The 21514-nt window shown below is 41.1% G+C and overlaps 1 protein-coding gene and 1 pseudogene across 1 annotated transcript in view; both read left to right on the top strand.

Moving 5' to 3' along the window:
* The window catches only part of LOC105993332, a 13991-nt pseudogene extending 2219 nt beyond the window's left edge, over positions 1-11772 (top strand).
* Positions 11773-12345: 573 nt separating this feature from the next.
* The window catches only part of Dnai1 (dynein, axonemal, intermediate chain 1), a 41613-nt gene continuing 32444 nt past the window's right edge, over positions 12346-21514 (top strand). Inside the window, exons 1-9 of the mRNA XM_013026567.1 lie at positions 12346-12366; positions 12986-13018; positions 16182-16280; positions 16470-16550; positions 17923-18049; positions 18328-18443; positions 18695-18814; positions 19730-19789; positions 21028-21162. Coding sequence (XP_012882021.1) covers positions 12346-12366; positions 12986-13018; positions 16182-16280; positions 16470-16550; positions 17923-18049; positions 18328-18443; positions 18695-18814; positions 19730-19789; positions 21028-21162 — 792 coding nt within the window. The remainder of the gene's footprint in view (positions 12367-12985; positions 13019-16181; positions 16281-16469; positions 16551-17922; positions 18050-18327; positions 18444-18694; positions 18815-19729; positions 19790-21027; positions 21163-21514) is intronic.

A 21514-nucleotide genomic window follows, 5' to 3' on the forward strand; every position in this document is an offset into this window, starting at 1 on the left:
GCGCTCTACCACTGAGCCACCTTCCCAGCCCCTTGTTTTTGCTTATGTGGTGCTGAGGAATTGAACCCAGGGCCTCATGCATGCAAGGCAAGTGCTCTACCACTGAGCCACCTTCCCAGCCCCCCAGCTTCCTTTTCTATGGTCTTAATATACTTAAGTATGTTTCCAGCTCATCATACATACCCTGGTCCCTGTCTACCTCATAGGCATGTCCATCCATATCTCCATCCAGCATACCATTTCCCTCTCTAGTCCTGGTTCCTTCTCTTAGAGAAGGATATTGATAGGCCCTAGTTCATCTGTTCATGTTAGGCTATATCAGTAAGAGATTCTAAGGCTTTCTAATCAACCAAAGCTGTGAGCCCCAGGGCAGTTTCCCTTAGAAAGAGATACTCTCTTTCACTGGCTTCTCCAGTGCAAAATATAACTTTGTTTTACACTGAAGTAACTTCTATGTTATTTCTGGTAAAAAATCTTTCTCATGAATTGTGCAGGAAGGTGCCTCAGATTTCTTCTAGTCCAATGCTTTCATTCAGGGATGATATTTACATTACAAACAGTTCTATCCTTACAAAAACATTTACTGTATGGTTTTAAATATAGCATGTTTATGCAATGAATTTTAAAGTATATACAGTATACTTTATATATAAAATTATATATATATATAATTCTTAAAGATGTTGATAAAGGAGTCTTCTATTCTGGCATGAAGAAGCAGTTAATACTGGACTTGCTTTTCCACTGAAAACAACTATAAATATAAAGCAATTGTTTTAGGCATTAAAAATAGACAATACAGGACAGTGATTTCTGAGGAGAGGGTAACACTTAATATGAGTCACACATTTACCCTTGCTCCCTGCTGAGGGACATTTCTTAATCATAGCTCAGGGAGATAGATCCAGAGAAGTACATGGTAGTACCAGTGAGACAACCCAAATGTTGGAACAAGCAGACAAAGACTTTAATGCGGGCTGTTGTAAGCACATTTATGGAATTAAAAGCTTGTTTTAATGTATAACACCAATGAGAAATCTAAGCAGAAATGTAGACATAATAGAAAATTGCAGTATCAGAAAAGAAAAACATATTGGATGTCTTAACAGCTAAAAGTGAAGAAGGATCCATGGAAATCAACCGATCTGAAAAACAGAAGTAAGATTTTTTAAAAAGAGCCTTAGAGCTGGCTCACACCTGTAATCCTAGCTACTCAGGAGGCTGAGATCTGAGGGTCATGATTTGAAGTTAGCCTGGGCAGGAAAGTCCATAAGACTCTTATCATTAACAAACTATTCGTGTGGTAAAGAGCTAACCTTGAGTACAAGGAGGCCCAGAGACAATGCCTAGGCCTGAGTTCAAGCCCCCCAGGCAAATGAAGCCTTAACTTGTGGTAATATACCAGATATGCATTTGGAATATTCTTTTAATTTTTGTTTTTGGTAGTACTGGAACTTGAACTCAGGTATTGTGCTTGCCAGGCAGGTACTCTGCCTCTTAAGCTACGTACACTTCCAGCTGCGTTTGTAACATGTATGTAGGTAGAATACTAGAAGAAAAGGAGAGGAAAAGGAAGGGAAAAAAAATCACCAAAACTTTTCCAAACTTGGTGGAAAACCTGTAGAATATCAGAAGTTCAGTAAGCTCCATGCAGAATAAATGCAACAGGTCTAGACTCCTCATAGTCAGACAAACTATAGAAAACCAAACATGAAAATAGAATCTTTGGAAACTGGGGTATAGTTCAAGTATTATAGTACTGAGCTTAATCCTCAGGACCACAAATGTAAACAAGTAACTAAATAAATAAGTGAATAAATGAAATACTTTAAAATAGCCAAAAATGACATATTATTTATAGGGAACAATGATATAAATTATGTCTGACTTTTCATAAACAATGGAGTCTAGAAGGCAAAGTAATTACATATTTAAAGCACTGAAAGAAATTACTGTGAACCCAGAATTCTGTATGTAACAAAAATACCCCTCAGAAAGGAGAGTGAACTAAGTGCATTTTAAAATAAACCAAAGTTAAGGAATTGGTCATCATCACACATCAGGACCAAGAGATATTAGTAATGATACATAGGTGGGTGCTTTTTTTTCCTACTTATGTCAGTTATAGGGCTTGAATTCAGGGCCTCGGTGCTGTCCCTGAGCTTTTTCACTCAAGGCTAGCACTCTACCACTTGAGCCACAACTTCACTTCTGGTTTTTTGGTGGTTAATTAGAAATAAGAGTCTTAAGAACTTTCCTGCCTGAGCTAGTTTTGAACTATGACATTCAGATCTCAGTCTCCTGAATAGCTAGGGTTAGAAGTGTGAGCCACTGGGCATATGACTGTTTAATGCAAAATGTTCAATGTTTAATGCAAAAAGTGATATTAGTGTTAGGTGAGGCTTATATGTAGAAATAAAATATGTGCCAACAATAGGGCAAAGGATGGAGTGGTGGTGGTAAATGAAGTTACAGTGTAAGGTAAACTGTTTATAGACTGTGGTAAGTTTAAGATGCATGTTGTAAACTTCAGCGCAAACACATCACATACACACAAAAATTTTAGGCTTAGTGGCACACACACAAAAAGGTACAGCTGAAAATACAATAGTGAAAATAAAATAAAACTAAAAAATCAACGCAAAGAATAAAGAAGTTGGATATGGTTAGATGGGGAAAAGAAGAAAAAAACCAGCAACATTAGAAAGACAAAGCCATACTAATAACTTTACTCCAGAGGCAGAGTTTATCAGGCTAGGAAAAGAAACCCTGTAAAACCCAACTATATATTGCCTACAGTACAAATAGCTTAAATATAAAGAATGAAAATATTGAAAATAAAGGAATAGAAAAAAACATACATACACCATACAAATGGCAGGTATGAAATGGCTGTCATTATCAGATCAAATAGACTTCAAGACCAGTATTCTGAGAGATAAATAGGAACATGTTTTTTTTTTGTTTTGTTTTGTTTTGTTTTGTTGTCGGTCGTGGGACTTGAACTCTGGGCTTGGGCGCTGTCCCTCAGCTCTTCAGCTCAAGGCGAGCGCCCTACTTTTTTTTTTTTTTTGTGGATCGTGGGGCTTGAACTCTGGGCTTGGGCACTATCCCTCAGCTCTCCAGCTCAAGGCAAGTGCTCTACCACTTGATCCACAGCGCCACTTCCATAGGAACATGTTTTATAATGACAAAAGGTCAATTACAGAGGGACAGATAAAAATTGTAAAGAGTATGTACCTATTAATATAACTTTAAGATATATGAATTAAGCTGGGTGCCAGTGGCTCATGCCTGTAATCCTAGCTACTCAGGAGGCTGAGAGCTGAGGATCATGGTTCAAAGCCAGCCTGGTCAGGAAAGTCCGTGAGGCTCTTATCTCCAATAAATCACTAGAAAACCGAAAGTGGCACTATGGCTCAAGTGGTAGAATGCTAGCCTTGAGCTGAAGAGTTCAGGGATAGCACCCAGGCCCAGAGTTCAAGCCCCACGACTGACAAAAAAAAAAAAAAGATATATGAATTAACCAACAAAATTCAAAGGAGATATAGAACTATCCACAATGGTAAAGATTTTTTAGCATTACACAGTAATGGAGACACAGAGAAAAATCCAAACCATACTGTCAACCAACTTTATGTAATTTATAGGGCACTATACTTAGGAACTGTAGTTTCACCTTAAGAACATAGAAAAGATGAGCAAATTAAACCTAAAGTAGCAGAAGCAGAATTTATTTCATTGATTCCTCTTGCCTCATTGGTTATTCTTACAGATACAGTATGAGAAAATATGATAGAGGGGCTGGGACGGTGGCTCAGTAGTGGAGCGCTTGCCTGGCATGCATAAGGCCCTGGGTTCGATTCCTCAGCACCACATAAGAAAAAAGAAAAAAGCTGGAAGTGGCGCTGTGGCTCAAGTGGTAGAGCGCTAACCTTGAGTTGAAGAGCTGAGGGACAGCACCCAGGCCCAGAGTTCAGGCCTCACGACTGGACCCCCCAAACAATATGATAGATAAAATTAACAAAGCCAGACGATGGTTCTTTGAAAAGATAATAAAATTGATAAAACCTAGCAAAGCTTATCAATATAAAAAGTCAATAGTCAATATCAGGAATGAGAGATATCACTACAGATCCTACAGACATTAAAATTAGTAAGAAGGGAGTATTATCAATAACTCTATGAATGGATTAATTTCTTTAAAAACAAAAGGAAACTACTTCATACCTTCTGAAAAAATTGAATTAATAATTAAAATTCTGCCACAAACTCCTGATGTAAATGGTTTCACTAGTGAATTATATCAAATTCGTAAGGAATGAATAACACTAAACTTTCTAGGCACGGTGGTATGCATCTGTAATCCCATAATTCCAGGCTTTGGAAGGAGTCCATATTGGCAATATAGCAAGAACTCATCTCCAAAACAAACAAACAAACAAAAAAAAACCTTACAAGTCTTTCTGAAAATACAGGGTAATGTCAGCATAAGCCTGATATTAAAATCAAAGCTATAACCCAAAAAGGAAGTCACAATCTGATAGTTCTTATAACATAAATGTAAAAAACATGTGCACTATTATTAAATCTGTATGAGCAATATATAAAGAGAATAACATAATTCAGCAAATGGGATTTACCTTAAGAAGATAAAGTTAGTTCAATATTTAGACATTGAAGTATTTCTTCACATTAACAGAAAACAAAGGTATAATGTTGTATAAAGTTTTTCAGGGAAGTGGCGCTGTAGCTCAAGTGGTAGAGCGCTCACCTTGAGCTGAAGAGCTGAGGGACAGCGCCCAGGCCCAGAGTTCAAGCCCCACGATCCACAAAAAAAAAAAAAAAGTAGGGCGCTAGCCTTGAGCTGAAGAGCTGAGGGACAGCGCCCAGGCCCAGAGTTCAAGCCCCACGACCGACCAAAAAAAAAAAAAAAGTTTTTCAGTAAAACAGAAAAAGCATTGACAAAATTGAACATCCACAGCTGGATGCTAGAGGCCTGTGCCTGTAATTCTAGCTACTCAGAAAGCTGAGACTGAGGAACAAAGCCAGCCTGGACAGGAAAGTTTGTTGAGACTTGTATCTCCAATTAATCACCAAAAATCCAGAAGTGGAGCTGTGGCTCAAGTAGTAGAGTGTCAGCCTTGAGCAAAAAGCTCAGGCACAGTTTCAAGGCCCTGAGTTCAATGCCCAGGACCTTCACACACACACACACACACACACACACACACACACACACACACACACACACAATCCACCCACAAAACATTGCTAAAATGGGTCTGGGAAGGTGGCTCAGTGGTAGAGTGCTTGCCTTGCATGCATGAGGCCCTGGGATCGATTCCTGAGCACCACCTAAGCAGAAAAAGCTGGAAGTGGTGCTGTGGCTCAAGTGGTAGAGTGCTAGCCTTGAGCTGAAGAGCTGAGGGACAGCTCCCAGGCCCAGAGTTCGGGGCCCATGACAGCTAAAGAATGGGACTATGTACTCAAAAAAGCTAACAAATTAGAAGTAAGTTGCTTTATAATCAACAAGAATTCTTGTCATCCTTCTGCTGTGACACATTTACAGACTACTTTTTTTTTTTTTTTTGCCAGTCCTGGGGCTTGACTCAGGACCTGGGCACTGTCCCTGAGCTTCTTTTGCTCAAGGCTAGCACTCTACAATTGAGCCACAGTTCCATTTCAGCCTTTTCTGTTTATGTGGTACTGTGGAATTGAACCCATGGCTTCATGTGTGCTAGGCAAGCACTCTACCACTGAGCCACATTCCCAGCCCTACAGACTCCTTGACACAGGTTTCTTGGGACCTTGGCAACATTCTTCTGAGTTATTCATGATGTGCCTTCAGAGAGTAGGTCAAGTGTCTTGCATGCTAGATTATGATGGACTAATAAAATAATGGCAACCATAAAATTTACATTGCCACTGCCACTTGAAGGCTTTCTGTGGCTGAGTTCTGAATGAATGCTCTTTGTGCATTGTTTTCAAATATTATTACAATGATTCTATGAGTAGGGAACTTATATTTCTCCAATTTATAGACTAGAGAAAGAGGATTTGATAATACCTTGCTCAAGATGTCACATTTAGTGTGTGAGAGTCAGGAATGCAACCAGGCTGCCTCTGAGCTCCGTGTTTTAAACACTGCACTTCCTTGCCTCCTGCAACTTAAAAGCTGGTAAGGGGGCCACAGATTTGCCTTCTCCCCTCTTTGACTTCACAGATGTTGTAGCTGGACTCCAACCTCCTTGTCGTGCATTCTCAGCTCTGTGTGAATGTTTCATTAATCAGAAAGAAAAATTTATTTTACTGTTGTGGGTTTTTTTGGCAGTATTGAATTCAAATACAGGGCCTCAAACTTTCTAAGCATGTGCTCTACCACTTGAGCTGTGCCTCTAGCCCTGTACTTTGTTGATGCTAAATTCTCAACTAGCATTTTAAATTATAAGAGTAATGTACATTCCCATTAAAAATATATGTATAAGTATATGGTGAATAATCTTAAGCTTCCATTTTATACAATTCCCTAGTCAAACTGTCTGTACAAGACCATTTTCAGCAAAGTCTATATAAACTTCCAGAAACTTTCTGAATATATTTATATATATGCAAATATATACATATATATACATATTCTTTATTATTAACATCAACTAGTTGTACAAAGGAGCTTAACTTTGACATGCCCATTTATGCATATAATATATCTTGATCAGACTTAACCTCTCTGTCATTTTCCATCTCCCAACCCAAACCAGTTGCAATAGCTTCATTTTTTAATTTTCACACTGAATATACTCATATTCAAAAAGTATGCAAATGTGTCTCTATTCCTGTAACTTGCTATTTTTTGAATTATGTATTTATTTATTCTAGCCTGGTATCAAACCCTTGGGGAATTTTCCATAACACTAAACAAAGGTTTAACTTATTATTCTATTTTTCAATAATATACTGCTTTAATTTATTATTGACAAAAATTACATATGTGTGTCCTGTACAACATATTTTGAAAAATTTTGAAATATGTAGTACATTGTAGAGTAGCTAACTACTTAATATATTTATCTTTTTGTGACAAGGGCACTTAAAATATATTCATTTAGTGATTTTCAAGGATATAACACTTAGATATTGTTAATACCATGTTGTACAATAGTCATTCTTTTTTTTTTTTGGTCACTCATGGGGCTTGAACTCTGGGCTTGGGTACTGTCCCTCAGCTCTTCAGCTCAAAACAAGCTCTCTACCACTTGAGCCACAATGCCACTTCCAGTTTTCTGGTGATGAATTGGGGATAAGGGTCTCAAAGACTTTCTTGTCCAGGCTGGCTTTGAACCATGATCCTCAGATCTCAGCTTACTGAGTAGATAAGATTACAGGCATGAGCCACTGCCACCTGGCAAACACTTTTTTTTTTTTTTGATTGGTCGTGGGGCTTGAACTCTGGGCTTGGGTGCTGTCCCTCAGCTCTTCAGCTCAAAGTGAGCACTCTACCACTTAAGCCACAGTAGCATAATAGTCATTTTTTTTTAAGATATGCATAGTGGCTCAAGCAGTAGAGCACTAGCCTTGAGCTGAAGAGTGGAGGCCCAGAGTTCAAGTCCCACAACCTACCAAAAAAAAAAAAAAGCTATGAAAAAAGACATGCATAGTATCCTAGTGAATTGCTCCAACTTATTTAACTGGACTTCTATTGCTAAATATTTAGATTTGTTTTCATTACAAATAACACTGCAAATAACATTTGTTTCAAAGTACCCAATTTTTAGCAAGCAAGATGCATAAAATATATTCTAAAACTCAAGAAAATATAGCTGCTATATTAATAGTAGATACATGCTAAATTTTGGTACATACTGCCACATTACTGTAGAAAAAGCTTGCAATAATTTATACTCTAGGAACAATGTGTGATAGTGCCTGTGATCCTGCATATCACTCTTTCAAAACTTGGAGAATGTTTTCCACTGCAAACACTTACTGGATGGTTTCTTTGTGTGCTTTAGACATTGTACTAGGTTCGGGGATTTTAAATGTGTTCACTATAGCTAGAGGAAGATTTGTTGGTGAATTGAGGTTCCTTTGGGACTAAGAGCTTCTACTCTTTTAGAAACGGACTGCAAGCTGGTGAGGTATTTCATTTCAATTGAGCTTAATGGAAACCTGTTAGTGAGTTTTAAAGTAAGGACCAAGACAACTGAAATGGTAAATGCAGTCTCCTGGGTCCCCAAAAAGAGGAAACAACATCTGTGGGTTTGCATGCTTGGAAGAGCCCCTTTCCAGGAGCAATCACGTTTCAGCATTGACTTGGTTTGGATATGTGATCTGCTAAAGACTCTAGTCATCCATACAATGGGTGCTTCCTACTAGGCAAAGGGCCACACTTGTGGCTTAGGGCAAAGCAAGATTCATAATTGGGAATGTAATAATGCCAGCTATCATTTATTGGCCAGAAGACATAACCTTTATAGACATTAATTGATTTAATCCTCATAGCAAACCAATGATTGAGAGAGGGTTGCTATGATGCTCATTTTAAAGATAAGAGTACTGAATTTAGGGAAGATAACTCATCTAGGGTCATAGGATTAGCAATATCACAGTGTCTGGTTGATTTTAAAGCTCATACGTGGATGCCATGACTCCATCTGATACATTATATACACATTTTAAAAATAGGGCTGGAAAGGTGGCTCAGTGGTAGAGCGCTTGCCTTGCATGCATGAGGCCTTGGGTTCGATTCCTCAGCACCACATAAGCAAAAAAGAAAAAAGCTGGAAGTGGCGCTGTGACTCAAGAGTGGTAGAGCACTAATCTTGAGCTGAATTGCTGAGGTACAGCACCCAGGCCCAGAGTTCAGGCCCCATGACCAGCCCCCCCAAAAAATAAATAAAATAAAATAAATATATCTTCATGGGTCAGGTGTCAGTGGCTCATACCTGTAATCATAGCTACTCAAGAGGTTGAGATCTGAGGATCTAGGTTAAAGCCAGCCATGGCAGGAATGTCTGTGAAATTCTTATCTCCAATTAACTAGTAAAATAGCTGTTGTTCAAAGTGGTAGAGCACTAGCTGTAAGCAAAAAAGCTTAAGAATTTTTAAACCTTAAGTATCCCTAAAGCATTCTAAGTTCTAAGTTCTGGTAAATAATGCCCATCTCTTATACTGACTAGACTAGGAAGCTTGTTTTCAAATTACTCTTTTGTTGAATGTGAACAATTCATTTGATGTGAGCAATGCTCAGTGCCTTAGCATTTTACTTCATTTCATTTCATTTTAGAAGTGCTGGGTAGTACTAGAATTTGAACTCAGAGCCTGCACTTGATAGATAGACACACTACCCCTTCATCTACATCCCCAGGCCTTTTTTGCTTTGCTTTAGTTTATTTGTAAGGTAGCATCTTATGGTTTTGCCCAGGGTCTACTTCATACAGAAATCCTCCTATCTACTGCCTCCTTGGTTGGTGGGATGATAGGTATATGGCACCACAGCAGGCTTATTGGTTAAAAAAATGGGGGTCCTGCTACCTTTTGTCTGGATTGGCTTTGAACACTGATCTTCCCAGTCTCCATCTCTCGGGTAGCAAGGATTACAGGTATGAGCCACTGTGCCTGGCTGTTTATTGGATTTTTTGAAACAAGGCCCTGCTATGTATGTAATGCTGGCCTTGAACTCACAATTGAATCATTACTGTTGAAAGATAATAGAAGACAAAGAGATTGATGGCTCCAAGCTTCCAATCCAGGTGACTAAAGGGCTGCTGGTATACTTACATGAGACAAGGAACATTGGAGGAAGTGGCCATTTGGGATGAAAAGAAACATAGATATTGAATGCCCTGTGATAAATGTGAATATGAAGTACTGCACTGAGCTTTATCATGAAGTAGAAGATGAAGCAATGGGTAGAGATAGGAGTATAAAGGAGTATATAAGGGAGTATAAAGAATAAGAGCACTAGAGGGCAAATCATATATCCATAGAGGGGAGGATCAAGGATATTGAGGAACAATTGGAGAGATGCGTGATATTAAAAAGAAAATAGAGCCAAGTCAGATACTATGAGAGAACCTAAGAAGTGACCACCAGTCAGCTAGGTGGTTACTCTTGACCTTTGTAAGAGTAGGTGAACTCTCATCCCAGTGCTCTGTGCTAGAGGCCCAAAGGTGAGTAAGACACAGTTCCTGCCCTTAGGGTGTTCACACTTAAATCTCTAACAAAGACAACAGAAAAACAGAGCAGTTCAGGCTGGAACTCTGCTATCTACCTCCTTGATGACCTGGGTTAAGATGTGTGAAACTTGGAGGGCTGGGTGGACTTCTTTTTCCTGTCTCAGTCTTTCATGGATATCTTCCATTGGCCAAATAGAATGGCCTGCCCAAGAGAAGGTAGCCTTCTTTTGTTCCCTTACTGGAACTTCCAAGTCACTTCCCATATATGCTAGCTTCTTTCCATAGCACTATCCTCTTTTATAGACCCAAACTCAGGGACAACAGAGTGTGTATTTGAAGTTACATTTGGATCTTAATGTTATATATAACAGCCAGTACTTGTGGTGATAGTGGTGGTGATTGAAGGCGGATGAAAGTCTGTTCAAGGTAAGGAAAGGAATCGTAGAAGATGGTAGAAGAAAGGTGGAAATTTATCAGGAGGAGTTAGCTAAAGGACTAGCAGGGGGAAAGTGGGTAGGATTTTGTTAGGCAGAGGATTAGGATGGGAGGGTGATGGGGGAAAGGAAAACAACATTCCTGGCAGAAGGAATAGTAAAAAGCGAATTGGAAAGTAGTAAGGTCCAGGCCAGGCTCAGAATAGCACATGAGGGCAGTAGGGCAGGCTGGAACAGAGACTTGGGGCCAGATGACGGGGTTCTGAGGGAGTTTGGGCTTTCTTCTTCTGTGGTTTGATGGCTTCTAGAAAGGAACCTTCAAAAGCTTTTCAGGAATTCAGGCTTGTCTGTCTCAGGCTTCTCCTCCTGGAAGACCAAGGCCCAAAGTGGCAGCCTGACATTCAATCTCTTTTGCCATGGTTGGGAAGTCAGGCTGTAGCTGATTTCATTGGCCTGTTTTGCATTTATTATAGTGTGGCTTTTATAGTGTGTTAATTGAAATATTTCCAACTGCCAAAAACAATTACACTCAAATTGCCTTGTCAGTTCTTTTATTGCCAGATAAATGTTTTACAGACATATTTACAGGGGGCAGTGGTAACTGGATCTTGTTTTCTACTTAAGGCTGGTGGTTTGGGCTGGGATCAGCTCTCTAGGGCTCTGCAGTGGGCCAAAAAGCTGTTGGATGTTGTGGTGCTTCTATCTCGTTACCTTAGGAATCAAAGGCTGTTCAAAGGAAAGAATTTTCTGGCTCATATGGCTTAGCCTCAGAAAAGGGTTCCCACCACCAGGAACCTTGGCAACCTGGCAGAAATCTGAATCCTTTCAACCCAAGCTGAGACGTGCTTTTCTGTTCTGGAATCCCTATCCAAGTGTTTCCCAAAGACCCTTGTAAGAACTGTGAGAGCTCATCTTGTCTCACTCACTTACTGTGGGCTTGAGGTAGTCCAGAGACTTGCCCAAGATCACACAGGTACTCTGTGACCGTGCTGGAAGCAGAGGTCTTTTTCTGATGTGTCATGTTACCTCTGGCTTACATTCCTCTGTTTGTCTTGACTCCTTAGTGCATGCTCTAGGCTGACTTCTTTCAAACCTTCCCCTCCCTCACATCTCTATTCTCTGCAGATCCCCTCATGCTTGATGACCTGAAACACGCTATCTAGATGATATAGATACATTGTTGGAATTGTATTGTAGAATGGTTTACTATGCCTGTGACTGTTCTTCCCTTGCCTCTGCAACTGCTATTTTCTCCTTCTGAAAAACATCTTCTCTACCTAGACAGTGCATCTTGTCCTGTGATACCCAGTTAAGAAATGGCCACTTCTGGAAACTTTCCTGAGCACTCCAGACTGAGTGGGTACCCCTATGCATCCCTGCAGCACCTTGTGACAGAGTTAGCTTTCCAAGGAACATGCTAAGTGACTGAAAGTGAATGAAAGTGACAAACACAGATTACACTCACCAGACTTCTGTGAACCTTGAACAAACGATGGAAGAGACTCTCTCTCTCTCCCCTCTCTCTCTTTCTCAGCTGTCTCTGTCCCACTGCTTAGACTAGTGCCTAACAAATACAGAAATACACCACCAAAGTTTATCAACTTGAATTGCACATTGTTTGGGTTAGCCAGCATTCTGTCACTATAACAAAATCACTGAGGCAGGTTTCTTTTAGCTCACAGTTCTGGAGGTTCAAGGGCATGGCTACTGCCTGAGCTAGCTTTGTTAAGGCCTTCATGGTAGATGGTGGAGATTGTGTAGGAAGAGGATCCCATCATAAACCAAGAAGCTGAGAGAGGAGGTCACAGGCTTGCTCCTTATACGGATACCAACAAAAAGCAGAATTAGAGGATTGGCTCAAGTGGTAGAGTACCAACAAAGGAAGCAATAAGCCCTGAATTCAAGCCTTGTACTGAAAGAGAGGGGGGATGGGAAGAGAGAGAGGGAGGGAGAGAGGGAAGGAGAGAGAAAGGGAGAGAGGTAGGAAGGAAGGAAGGGAAAGAAAGAAGAGAAGGAAGGAAGGAAGGAAGGAAAGAAGGGAGGGAGGGAGGGAGGAAGGGGGGGAAGAGTTAGGGAGGAAGGGAGGGAAGAAGAGAGGGAGGGAGGAAAGTCTAGTGCCAAGTGTACCCAGTTATTCCTTGTAAGTTAGTCTCACTGATGCTAAAACAGGATTGCCTCAGACACAGTCCCCATGGCAGGACCAAGGAACACATGTTCCCACTGAGAGTGTTAGAGAACTGTTTTTGAGACTTGAGAAAGTTTAATAACCTTTATCTGCAAGGTTTTGGATAGAAAACTCTCTGTGATACTATTTATGATATTCCCACATCAGTTGGCTTGTGACTTTGCCTTCTGTTTCTCTCCTTTTTCCTCCAGAGCGTCAATGTGAGCAGAGGAGCCAGGAAGAGAGTAAGTGCTGACCGACTCCATCATTTCTCCCAAGGTGCTCATGGCACCTTTTATGTTGGAAATATATCTATATATCTTTGGAAAAATCAAACAAGATAAAACATTAAAATTACCCTTAAAGGGCCGGGAAGGTGGCTCAGTGGTAGAGTGCTTGCCTTGCATGCATGAGGCCCTGGGTTCGATTCCTGAGCACCACATACTCAGAAAAAGCCAGAAGTGGTGCTGTGGTTCAAGTGATAGAGTGCTAGCCTTGAGCTGAAGAGCTGAGGGATGGTGTTCAGGCCCAGAATTCAAGCCCCACAACCAAAAAACAAAATTACCCTTAAATCTACCACCCTGGAATAACCTTCTAGTTAACATATGATATTGTATCATCCTAGATATTTTTATGAATATATGAAAATTACATATGTTATTTTTTACACAGAATCACACTATGTATGTATTACTGTATAGCCTGTTGTTTCAAATAAAAAATTTAGAGTATTTTCCATTGCTAATAAACATACTTCTATAGCACTGTTGGATTTACTACATAATGTTTTGACATATATTCCTTAAGGCCCTATCATAATTTTTCAAGCATACCTATTGTTGGACATTTAGATCTCTTTTTAGACATATCCTGTTAGTATATAAATTCACACACCTAAATCTTTGGGCATGTTCCTTATATCCTTAATATAAATTTGCACATATAGAAATTTGAATCAAAGAATAGAAATAGAAAGAATAGAAACAGCCATTAGGCAAGCTTTGGTAAATTTTTCCAAACTGCTCTATAGAAAGGTCATGTTCCTTTATGGGTGCCTGCTTTCACAGTTTCACCAATACTGGATGCCAGTTTGGTTTGGTTTTTGTTTTATAACTTGCCAGATTTTTTGGGGTGGGGGAAACATTGATTTATTTTATATATCTTTGATTGTTGGTGAGGATGAACTTAAAGTCTGTCTACCTATCTATCTATGGCGACATAGGGCCTTAAGGCCTGGTAGGTAGATAGATATTTATCTGTCTATCTATAGATCTATAGGGCCTTAAGTCCGGATAGATAGATAGATGATAGATAGATAGATAGATAGATAGATAGATAGATAGATAGATAGATAGATAGATAGATATCGTGGCCTGGTAGTTACCTGTTTGTCAGAAAAGGCAAAACTTCTAGTCCTTGAGTTTTGGCTTAAAGTAATCAAGTATGATGCTGGAGGGGATGTGGACAGAAGGGAACCCTACTGCGTTGTTGATGGGAGTGTAAACCTGTTCAACCACTTTGGAAAGTAGTATGGAGGGTCCTCAAAAGACTCCACATAGAGCTCCCCTATGACCCAGCAATCCCACTTTTGGGCATTTACCCAAATGATCACAGACCAGACCACATTAAAGCTCCCAGCACAACTATGTTTATTGCAGCATTATTTACCATAGCTAAGATATGGAGCCAACCCAGATGCCCTGCAGTAGATGAATGGATCAAGAAAATGTGGTAATATATACACAATGGAATTCTATGCCTCCATCAGAAAGAATGACATTGCCTCATTTGTTAGGAAATGGAAAGACCTGGAAAAAATTATATTAAGTGAAGTAAGCCAGGCTCAAAGAAACATAGGTCCCATGGTTTCCTTTATTTGCAATAGCTAGTATATGTCTGAGACAAGCATAAAAGGTCAGATAATTTGATGTTAGGTGAAATGAAATGTTTTTGCTTTCATGCAATTGTTTCTAACATATTTATAAGATGATTTCTTTTTTTTTTCTTTCTTTCTTTTTTTTTTGGGTCAGGTCGTGGGGCCTGAACTCTGGGCCTGGGTGCTATCCCTCAGCTCTTTAGCTCAAGGCTAGCGCTCTACCACTTGAGCCACTTCTGGCTTTTTTTCTTTTTGCTTATGTGGTGCTGAGGAATCGAACCCAGGGCCTCAGGCATGCAAAGCAAGCGCTCTACCACTGAGCCACCTTCCCAGCCCTATAAGATGATTTATTTCTTTGTTGCTTTGTATGTCCCTCCCCCATGGTATAACCCCTGCTTTCACTGAATTTGATGTTGGTATAATTTATGGAGGGGAAGGGAAAAAACAAATTGTTTAAATAGGGATACAGATGGACCTATTGCAGCAATGAGATGTACAAATTGTTATGTTGAAAAATGAACTTTACGGGCTGGGAAGGTGGCCCAGTGGTAGAGCGCTTGCCTTGCATGCCTGAGGCCCTGGGTTCGATTCCTCAGCACCACATAAGCAAAAAGAAAAAAGCCGGAAGTGGCGTTGTGGCTCAAGTGGTAGAGTGCTAGCCTTGAGCTGAAGAGCTGAGGGACAGCACCCAGGCCCAGAGTTCAGGCCCCACGACTGGACCCAAAAAAAAAAAAGAAAAGAAAAATGAACTTTACAACCTTGGCGGGGGGGGGGGGGTGGGGGTAGGTTGGGGTGGTGGGGTGGCGGGGATGGGAAGGGATGAGAAGGGGAAACAAAGGAGGAGGCAACAATGCTTGATAAGAAATGTACTCATTATCTTGCCCATGTAATTGTAACCCCTCTGTACAGTATTTTCACAATAAAAAACAAAAAGTAATCAAGTACAAGAGAAAACAAGAGTAACTTATTGTAAGCTAGCAAAGTAGAAGATCAAGGATAAATTAGAGTAGAGCAGTCTAAAGAGCATCTTGGCATCTTTTCTGGAGTCTAAACCACTTTTTCATGAAGGCTTACATTTGGTAGCTTGCTGGTCTGGACTTTTCTTTCTAAGCTAAAGGGAAGGGGGAAGGGAGGAGCCAGTTCTGGTCCCACCGCTGTGGCCAGAACCTACCACAATATTTCAGCTAAGCCCTGACCCTCAGGGCTGTGGTTTTCAAGGCAACGAGACCTCTGGCCTGGGCAGTTCCTTTGGACTCTTCCATGGAGGAATCTATTGTATTTTATATTCTATGTACAATAGGCAGAGCTTGGCTTCGGGGAAGTTTCATGGATAAAGAGGTTTCCTGTAGCATTCCTCACTTGTCTCAGCTGATCAGACACTCCAGACCCTCATGTGAGGTGATTTGTTTTGTTTTGTTTTTAAATTGTATTATCTTTAAATAGTTGTACAAAAGGATTTCAATTCAACATGTTAGTTTACTAGTACAATGTACGTTAATCAATATCACCCTCATGTAAGGTTTCTGTCCCAGGATGAAGATTCAGGGACTGAAGTGGGAGAAGGGACCGATGACTGGAACCAGTCCAAAGTCACAGTTAGACCCCCTGACCAGCTAGAGTTGACAGAAGCGGTGAGTGAACAATCTCCTATCATTGCTCCTGCCACCTCTTCAGCTTCAGAGTTATTGTCTTCCATAGTATGGATTAGAAGCCTGCACAAGCCTGAATGTGAGACTCTTACTGACACCCTGGGGGGCCTAAACCTCAGAGAGAGTGGCAGGGATCTAGTACATGATCCTCTTGGTATTTCTCTCCCTCAGGAGTTGAAGGAAGAGTTCACTCGGATCCTAACAGCCAACAACCCACACGCACCCCAGAATATTGTCAGGTACAGCTTCAAAGTAAGTCGTCCCTCTTTGGGCAAGGCCTCTGTATCTCCTTGGAGAAGCAGTGACTTGTCACATTACAAATGCATTTTACATAGTAGAGGAGTCACACGTCTAGTTCTTTTTGCTGGATAATTGGAGATAGGAATCTCATGGAGTTTTCTGCCACAGCTGGTTTTGAACTGTGATCCTCAGATCTCAGCCTCCTGATTAGCTAGAATTACTGGTGTGAGCTACTAGTACCTCTGTTTCTTCTTCTATTTTGAACCTATTTTGTTCCATGTTTACTATATATTAGTGTTAGATCCTATATTGGATTTTTATTTTTCTTTTGCTACTGAGATTTGAACTAGGCCTTGTGCTTATTAGGCAGGCACTTTATCATTTATATCCCCTGCTATTTTTGGTTTTATTCTTTTTCAAACAAGAGTCTCAATTTAATTAATTTATTTATTTATATTTTTTTGGCAGTCATGTGGCTTGAACTCTGGGCTTGGGCACTATCCCTCAGCTCTTCAGCTCAAGGCGAGTGCTCTACTGCTTGAGTCACAGCGCCACTTCTGGTTTTTCTAGTGGTTTATTGGAGATGAGTGTCTCATGGACTTTCCTGCCTGGGCTGGCTTTGAACCATGATCCTCAGATCTCAGCCTCCTGAGTAGCTAGGATTACAGGCGTGAACCACCAGCGCCCAGCTTAGGAATTTCGATTTTTTATCCCTAGGCTAGCCTGGATTTTAATCTTCCTATTTATGCTTCCCACATTGCTGGTATGAGAGGCACAGATCCTATGCTAAGCTTATGGACTGAGATGGAGTTTATCAAGCTTTTTGGCTAGATTAGCTTTGAATCAGAACCCTCCTGATCACCTCTCAAGTAGCTGGGAATGTAGACATGAGCCATGTCTCTTGTTTAGTTAGATATTTTACATAGAATATCATATATAATTATTATGTTGCTTTAATGTAGGAATTGTATATCCAGCTGGACTTGGTATGTACTGAGAATGTGGAGGTAGGGTCGTGAAGGTGCGTTTGGTGCTTATATCTGCTCTGCCCAGGGTCTGTGGTAAAGCAGATGGATTGGGATCCTTGGTGTAGACAGAGGAGACAAAGCACCTGAACCAGTGATCAGTAAATGTGGAACTGCTTCAAGTTGGAAGCAGAGGGTATTTAGAAAGAAATATTTGATGAGAACTTTTTTAAATGCTGGATTACATTTGCTTCTTTAAGCTGAAATTTGGTGAAAACTTCAAGTTAATGGAAGAGTTGGTGAATTGTATTTCCTTTAACAGAAATGGGTTGTCTAGCCTTAGAAAATAAAGGAAGACTACATTCTGACAGCATCCTTTTTTGAGATCCCTGGTCTTACTCAGCCTCTTCTCTTCTTAGGAAGGCACGTATAAGCCTATTGGCTTTGTGAACCAACTTGCAGTTCACTTCAGCCAGGTGGGCAACTTGATTCCCAAAGACTCTGATGAAGGACGGCGGCAGAAATACCGCAATGAATTAGTGGCAGGTAGGACTGTGGACCAGCCTGAGGCCGAAATCTTGAACCTAGTCCCCTTTGTCTGGGCTTTCCAAAGAGTTGATTCCTATGCCAGAACATGGCAGAGCCTTCACTTACATAGTGTCTGATAGCTAGTTTTCCTGGACAGGCCCAAGAGTTATCCTCTAATACCCAGGCTAAAAACTCAAGGACATACAGGTTCTGATAGGCAGGCACCAAAAAAGTCATCCTGTCAGGGAATGGAGGAACAGGCCTGGACTTTGGCTTATTGGAAATTTTCAATCAAGGTTCCCAGGAGTCCATCAAGCAGGTGGTTTCAGACACAGAAGTCCTTGAAGAAGAGGAAGAACCAAAGGAACCAGGAACAGAAGCTGGCAGTCAAACAGATGTGCCTGTAACTGAAGTGTGTATGATGTTACTCTCTGACCTACTCCTTCCAGGGAAAACTGTGGATAGAGGCTGCAGGGGTGGTTCAGGACAGAAGGAGGGAGGCAAACGTGAGACATTAGAGGCTGCAGATTCCAATGTGTCTGTAGCATCATCTCTCCCACCCCCATTCTATCCAACTTCAGGAATGCCCCTTATGCCTGATTCTCCTGAATTCCCACTGCCTTCCTCTTATAGCTTGTCCTCTGGATCTTTATTTCTTTTCAGGCAGCTGAAAAAGTAATTGAAGAAGAACTTATGGCTCCTGTGCAGCCCAAGGAGCGAAAACTCACTAACCAGTTTAACTTCAGTGAGAGGGCATCACAGACTTTAAACAACCCTCTTCGGGTACAGTCTCCTTTATTTTGACACTGTTTTGTATAGCAGGGGAGAAACAAACCTGATCCCATCCTAGCAGTCCTCAACTTAGCAAGGGTGGCAGGGAAGACCACAGTTTTACCTCTCTAAGGAGAGCTGGGACATACATTAAAGTCCTTGTAAGCCATCTGGGCAATTCAAGTGGAGTGACAAGGAGCGTATGAATCTTGCAAACTCCAAAGAGACTAAAACTAAGCTTTGGCTAAGGAATAGAAAACTGCACTTGGGAGGGACAGACAATGTCACATCATGCTAAGGGTGAAGGGGGCCTAGGAATCAGTCCAACTGAAGTTGATAGTCTCTATTGTAGACTAACTGGAAAAATCTAGAAGGTTCTCTGATTTGTAAGTATGGAAGATCTTGAGAACCAAGCTAAGGGAGCCTTACAGGGTTTTAGGTACGAGATTCACAAACAAGGGCAGTGTTTGACAGAAATAAATCTGCAATGGAGGGCAAAGATTTACACTCTTTATGGTCCCTTATGTTGACATCAGCTAATCTGGATGATATATCATGGGGGAGAGTGACTTCCCCTAGTGGAGCCAAAGACTCCAGTATTGAAAGAAGCCTTTTCAGAATATGGGATAATAGTTCCAGAGCCTGTTGGAAGCTGGTGACATCTTGGCTTTTTGTAGATCTGTTCATCCACCACTTGGAATTTATCTTGGTTAAAACAGAGACAATAAGTCTACATTGTCATGCTCTCTAGCTTCAGCTTCTTCTGAAAGAGGCCAGAATGGAAAGAATGTGGGCTTTGAATGCATTATTCAATCCCTTTCTTTATTTTCCCAGATTTGTGTCCTACCCCTTCCTCAACCATCTCCTAAGTTGGAGTGAGGAGGAATTGAGAGTTTTCTGTGAATTTCCTGTATCATTGTTCTTTAGGACCGAGAATGCCAGATGGAGCCTCCTCCCAGGGCAAACTTTTCAGCCACAGCCAATCAGGTAAGACCCTGGGTTGGCCTGAAACCCATCATTATCCCTAATGCCATTCATCCTTGTCACTTTCAGCAGCAAAGGAGACAAGCCTAGTTAAGGACTCCTCTGTCAGTCTGTCCTTCTCATCTATCCACCTATCTTCTCATTGTCCTGAGCATTCAGTTTCTAAACACCAGGTACAGCATACAATAGGTCTCCATATAGCAAGCTCTAGATCAGCTAGCTACATGCCATCACACAGAGCAAGGCTGTCCCAGCTGAAAGTATACATGGTTTCTGGAGCTTTCTCCAGACTGGGTGATAATAATTATTCTCATGGACTCTTTGGAGCCCATGGCACCCTGTAGCTGACTTAGTAGTCTGACATTGTCCTTCCAAAAGCCTTTGGCACTTGTAGACTCTCCTACTGCCCCCTCAAGTACTCCTAGATGACCATGCTGATTTGGGCAGGATCTGGAGCTAGGAGACCTAAACTTAGGCTGTAACTCTGCTATTCCAGTGATTAGATTTTGAGCAACGCATGCTTCAGTTTCTTTCTCTGTCAAGAGAGAATGAAAGTGGCCTCACAGGGTTCTTGGAGAGTTCTCAGTAAGCTTAGCCTATGCTGACATACTCTGCAGAGTGAGTAGTGGCCTATGTGTGAGCTTGTAAATGTAAGGTGTGCCTATCTGGCCTCCAGGTGGCAGCGACTGCCCAGTCTGGTCCGTTGCATTGCCCCAGCACCAGATCCTTTGCTTCCTCAGCGGCTGTCACTGGACTTCCCTTTCTTCAGGTCCACTTAGCAGGGGTTCTCATCATTTATTTCTTTCTAATTCTGAGCTATGATCAGCGCTATAGATAGCTGGCCTGAGCCAGTATTTTTTTTTTTTGATGGGGGAGACATGTTTTCAATTTCCTAATTCAGAGTCTTATTGGTCACTAACAAAGATGTTAGGCAGCTGATTTTGCTGGTTTGTTTTGACCAGTGGAGACTTCAGGCTAAGGCAGTGCTGCTCTCTACCTAAAGACTGAGACACTGGGCTCCAGGGTTGGTAGGCCAGATCAGAAGTGTCCTTGAGAGTGCCTTTAGTCTTGTTCCAAAGCCGAGGGCTAGCAGGGAAGACAGACACTGAATACATAATTACACTAGGAAGAACAGAGGTTGCTATGTTGACTTGTGACATGTTATCATGGTCAATTCCTTAAGTTGGAATGCTGAAGAGAAGCTGGTTGGGTGATGACCCTCTTATCTTGTCCTTGTCTAGTGGGAAATCTATGATGCCTACATGGATGAACTTGAAAAGCTGGAAAAGACCAAAGAGAAAGAAAAGGCAAAGACTCCAGTGGCTAAAAAAACAGGGAAGAGGGCCTCAAGGAAGCTAACATCCATGGAGTCCCAGGTTTGTCTCTGTCACAGAATGTCTCAGTCAGGCAGCAGCCTCTGGGTAGATGGAAGCCTGACTGGGAAGGGCCTCACAAATACTTAAGAAGACAGCTAATGTTGAAGTGTGAATAGTTCTTTCTTTGGGGCATGATATGAGGAGAAATACAATTGCCTCTGGCATTTTGTGTCCCCCGCCAATTTTATATAGTCCCAAAGAAGCCATGAACTTTCTTGAAACCATTATATAGATATCAGGAAGAAATAATCTGCCTAGGATAGGGGTAGGAGGTGAGGACAAGATACCACTTCCAAAGGATTTGGGCGGGTAAGAAGCTTTTCTGCTTTAAGTCCTTGGGTTTAATTGTACC

This window comes from Dipodomys ordii, unplaced genomic scaffold, assembly GCF_000151885.1.
Source record: "Dipodomys ordii isolate 6190 unplaced genomic scaffold, Dord_2.0 Scaffold95, whole genome shotgun sequence".
Taxonomy (NCBI): domain Eukaryota; kingdom Metazoa; phylum Chordata; class Mammalia; order Rodentia; family Heteromyidae; genus Dipodomys; species Dipodomys ordii.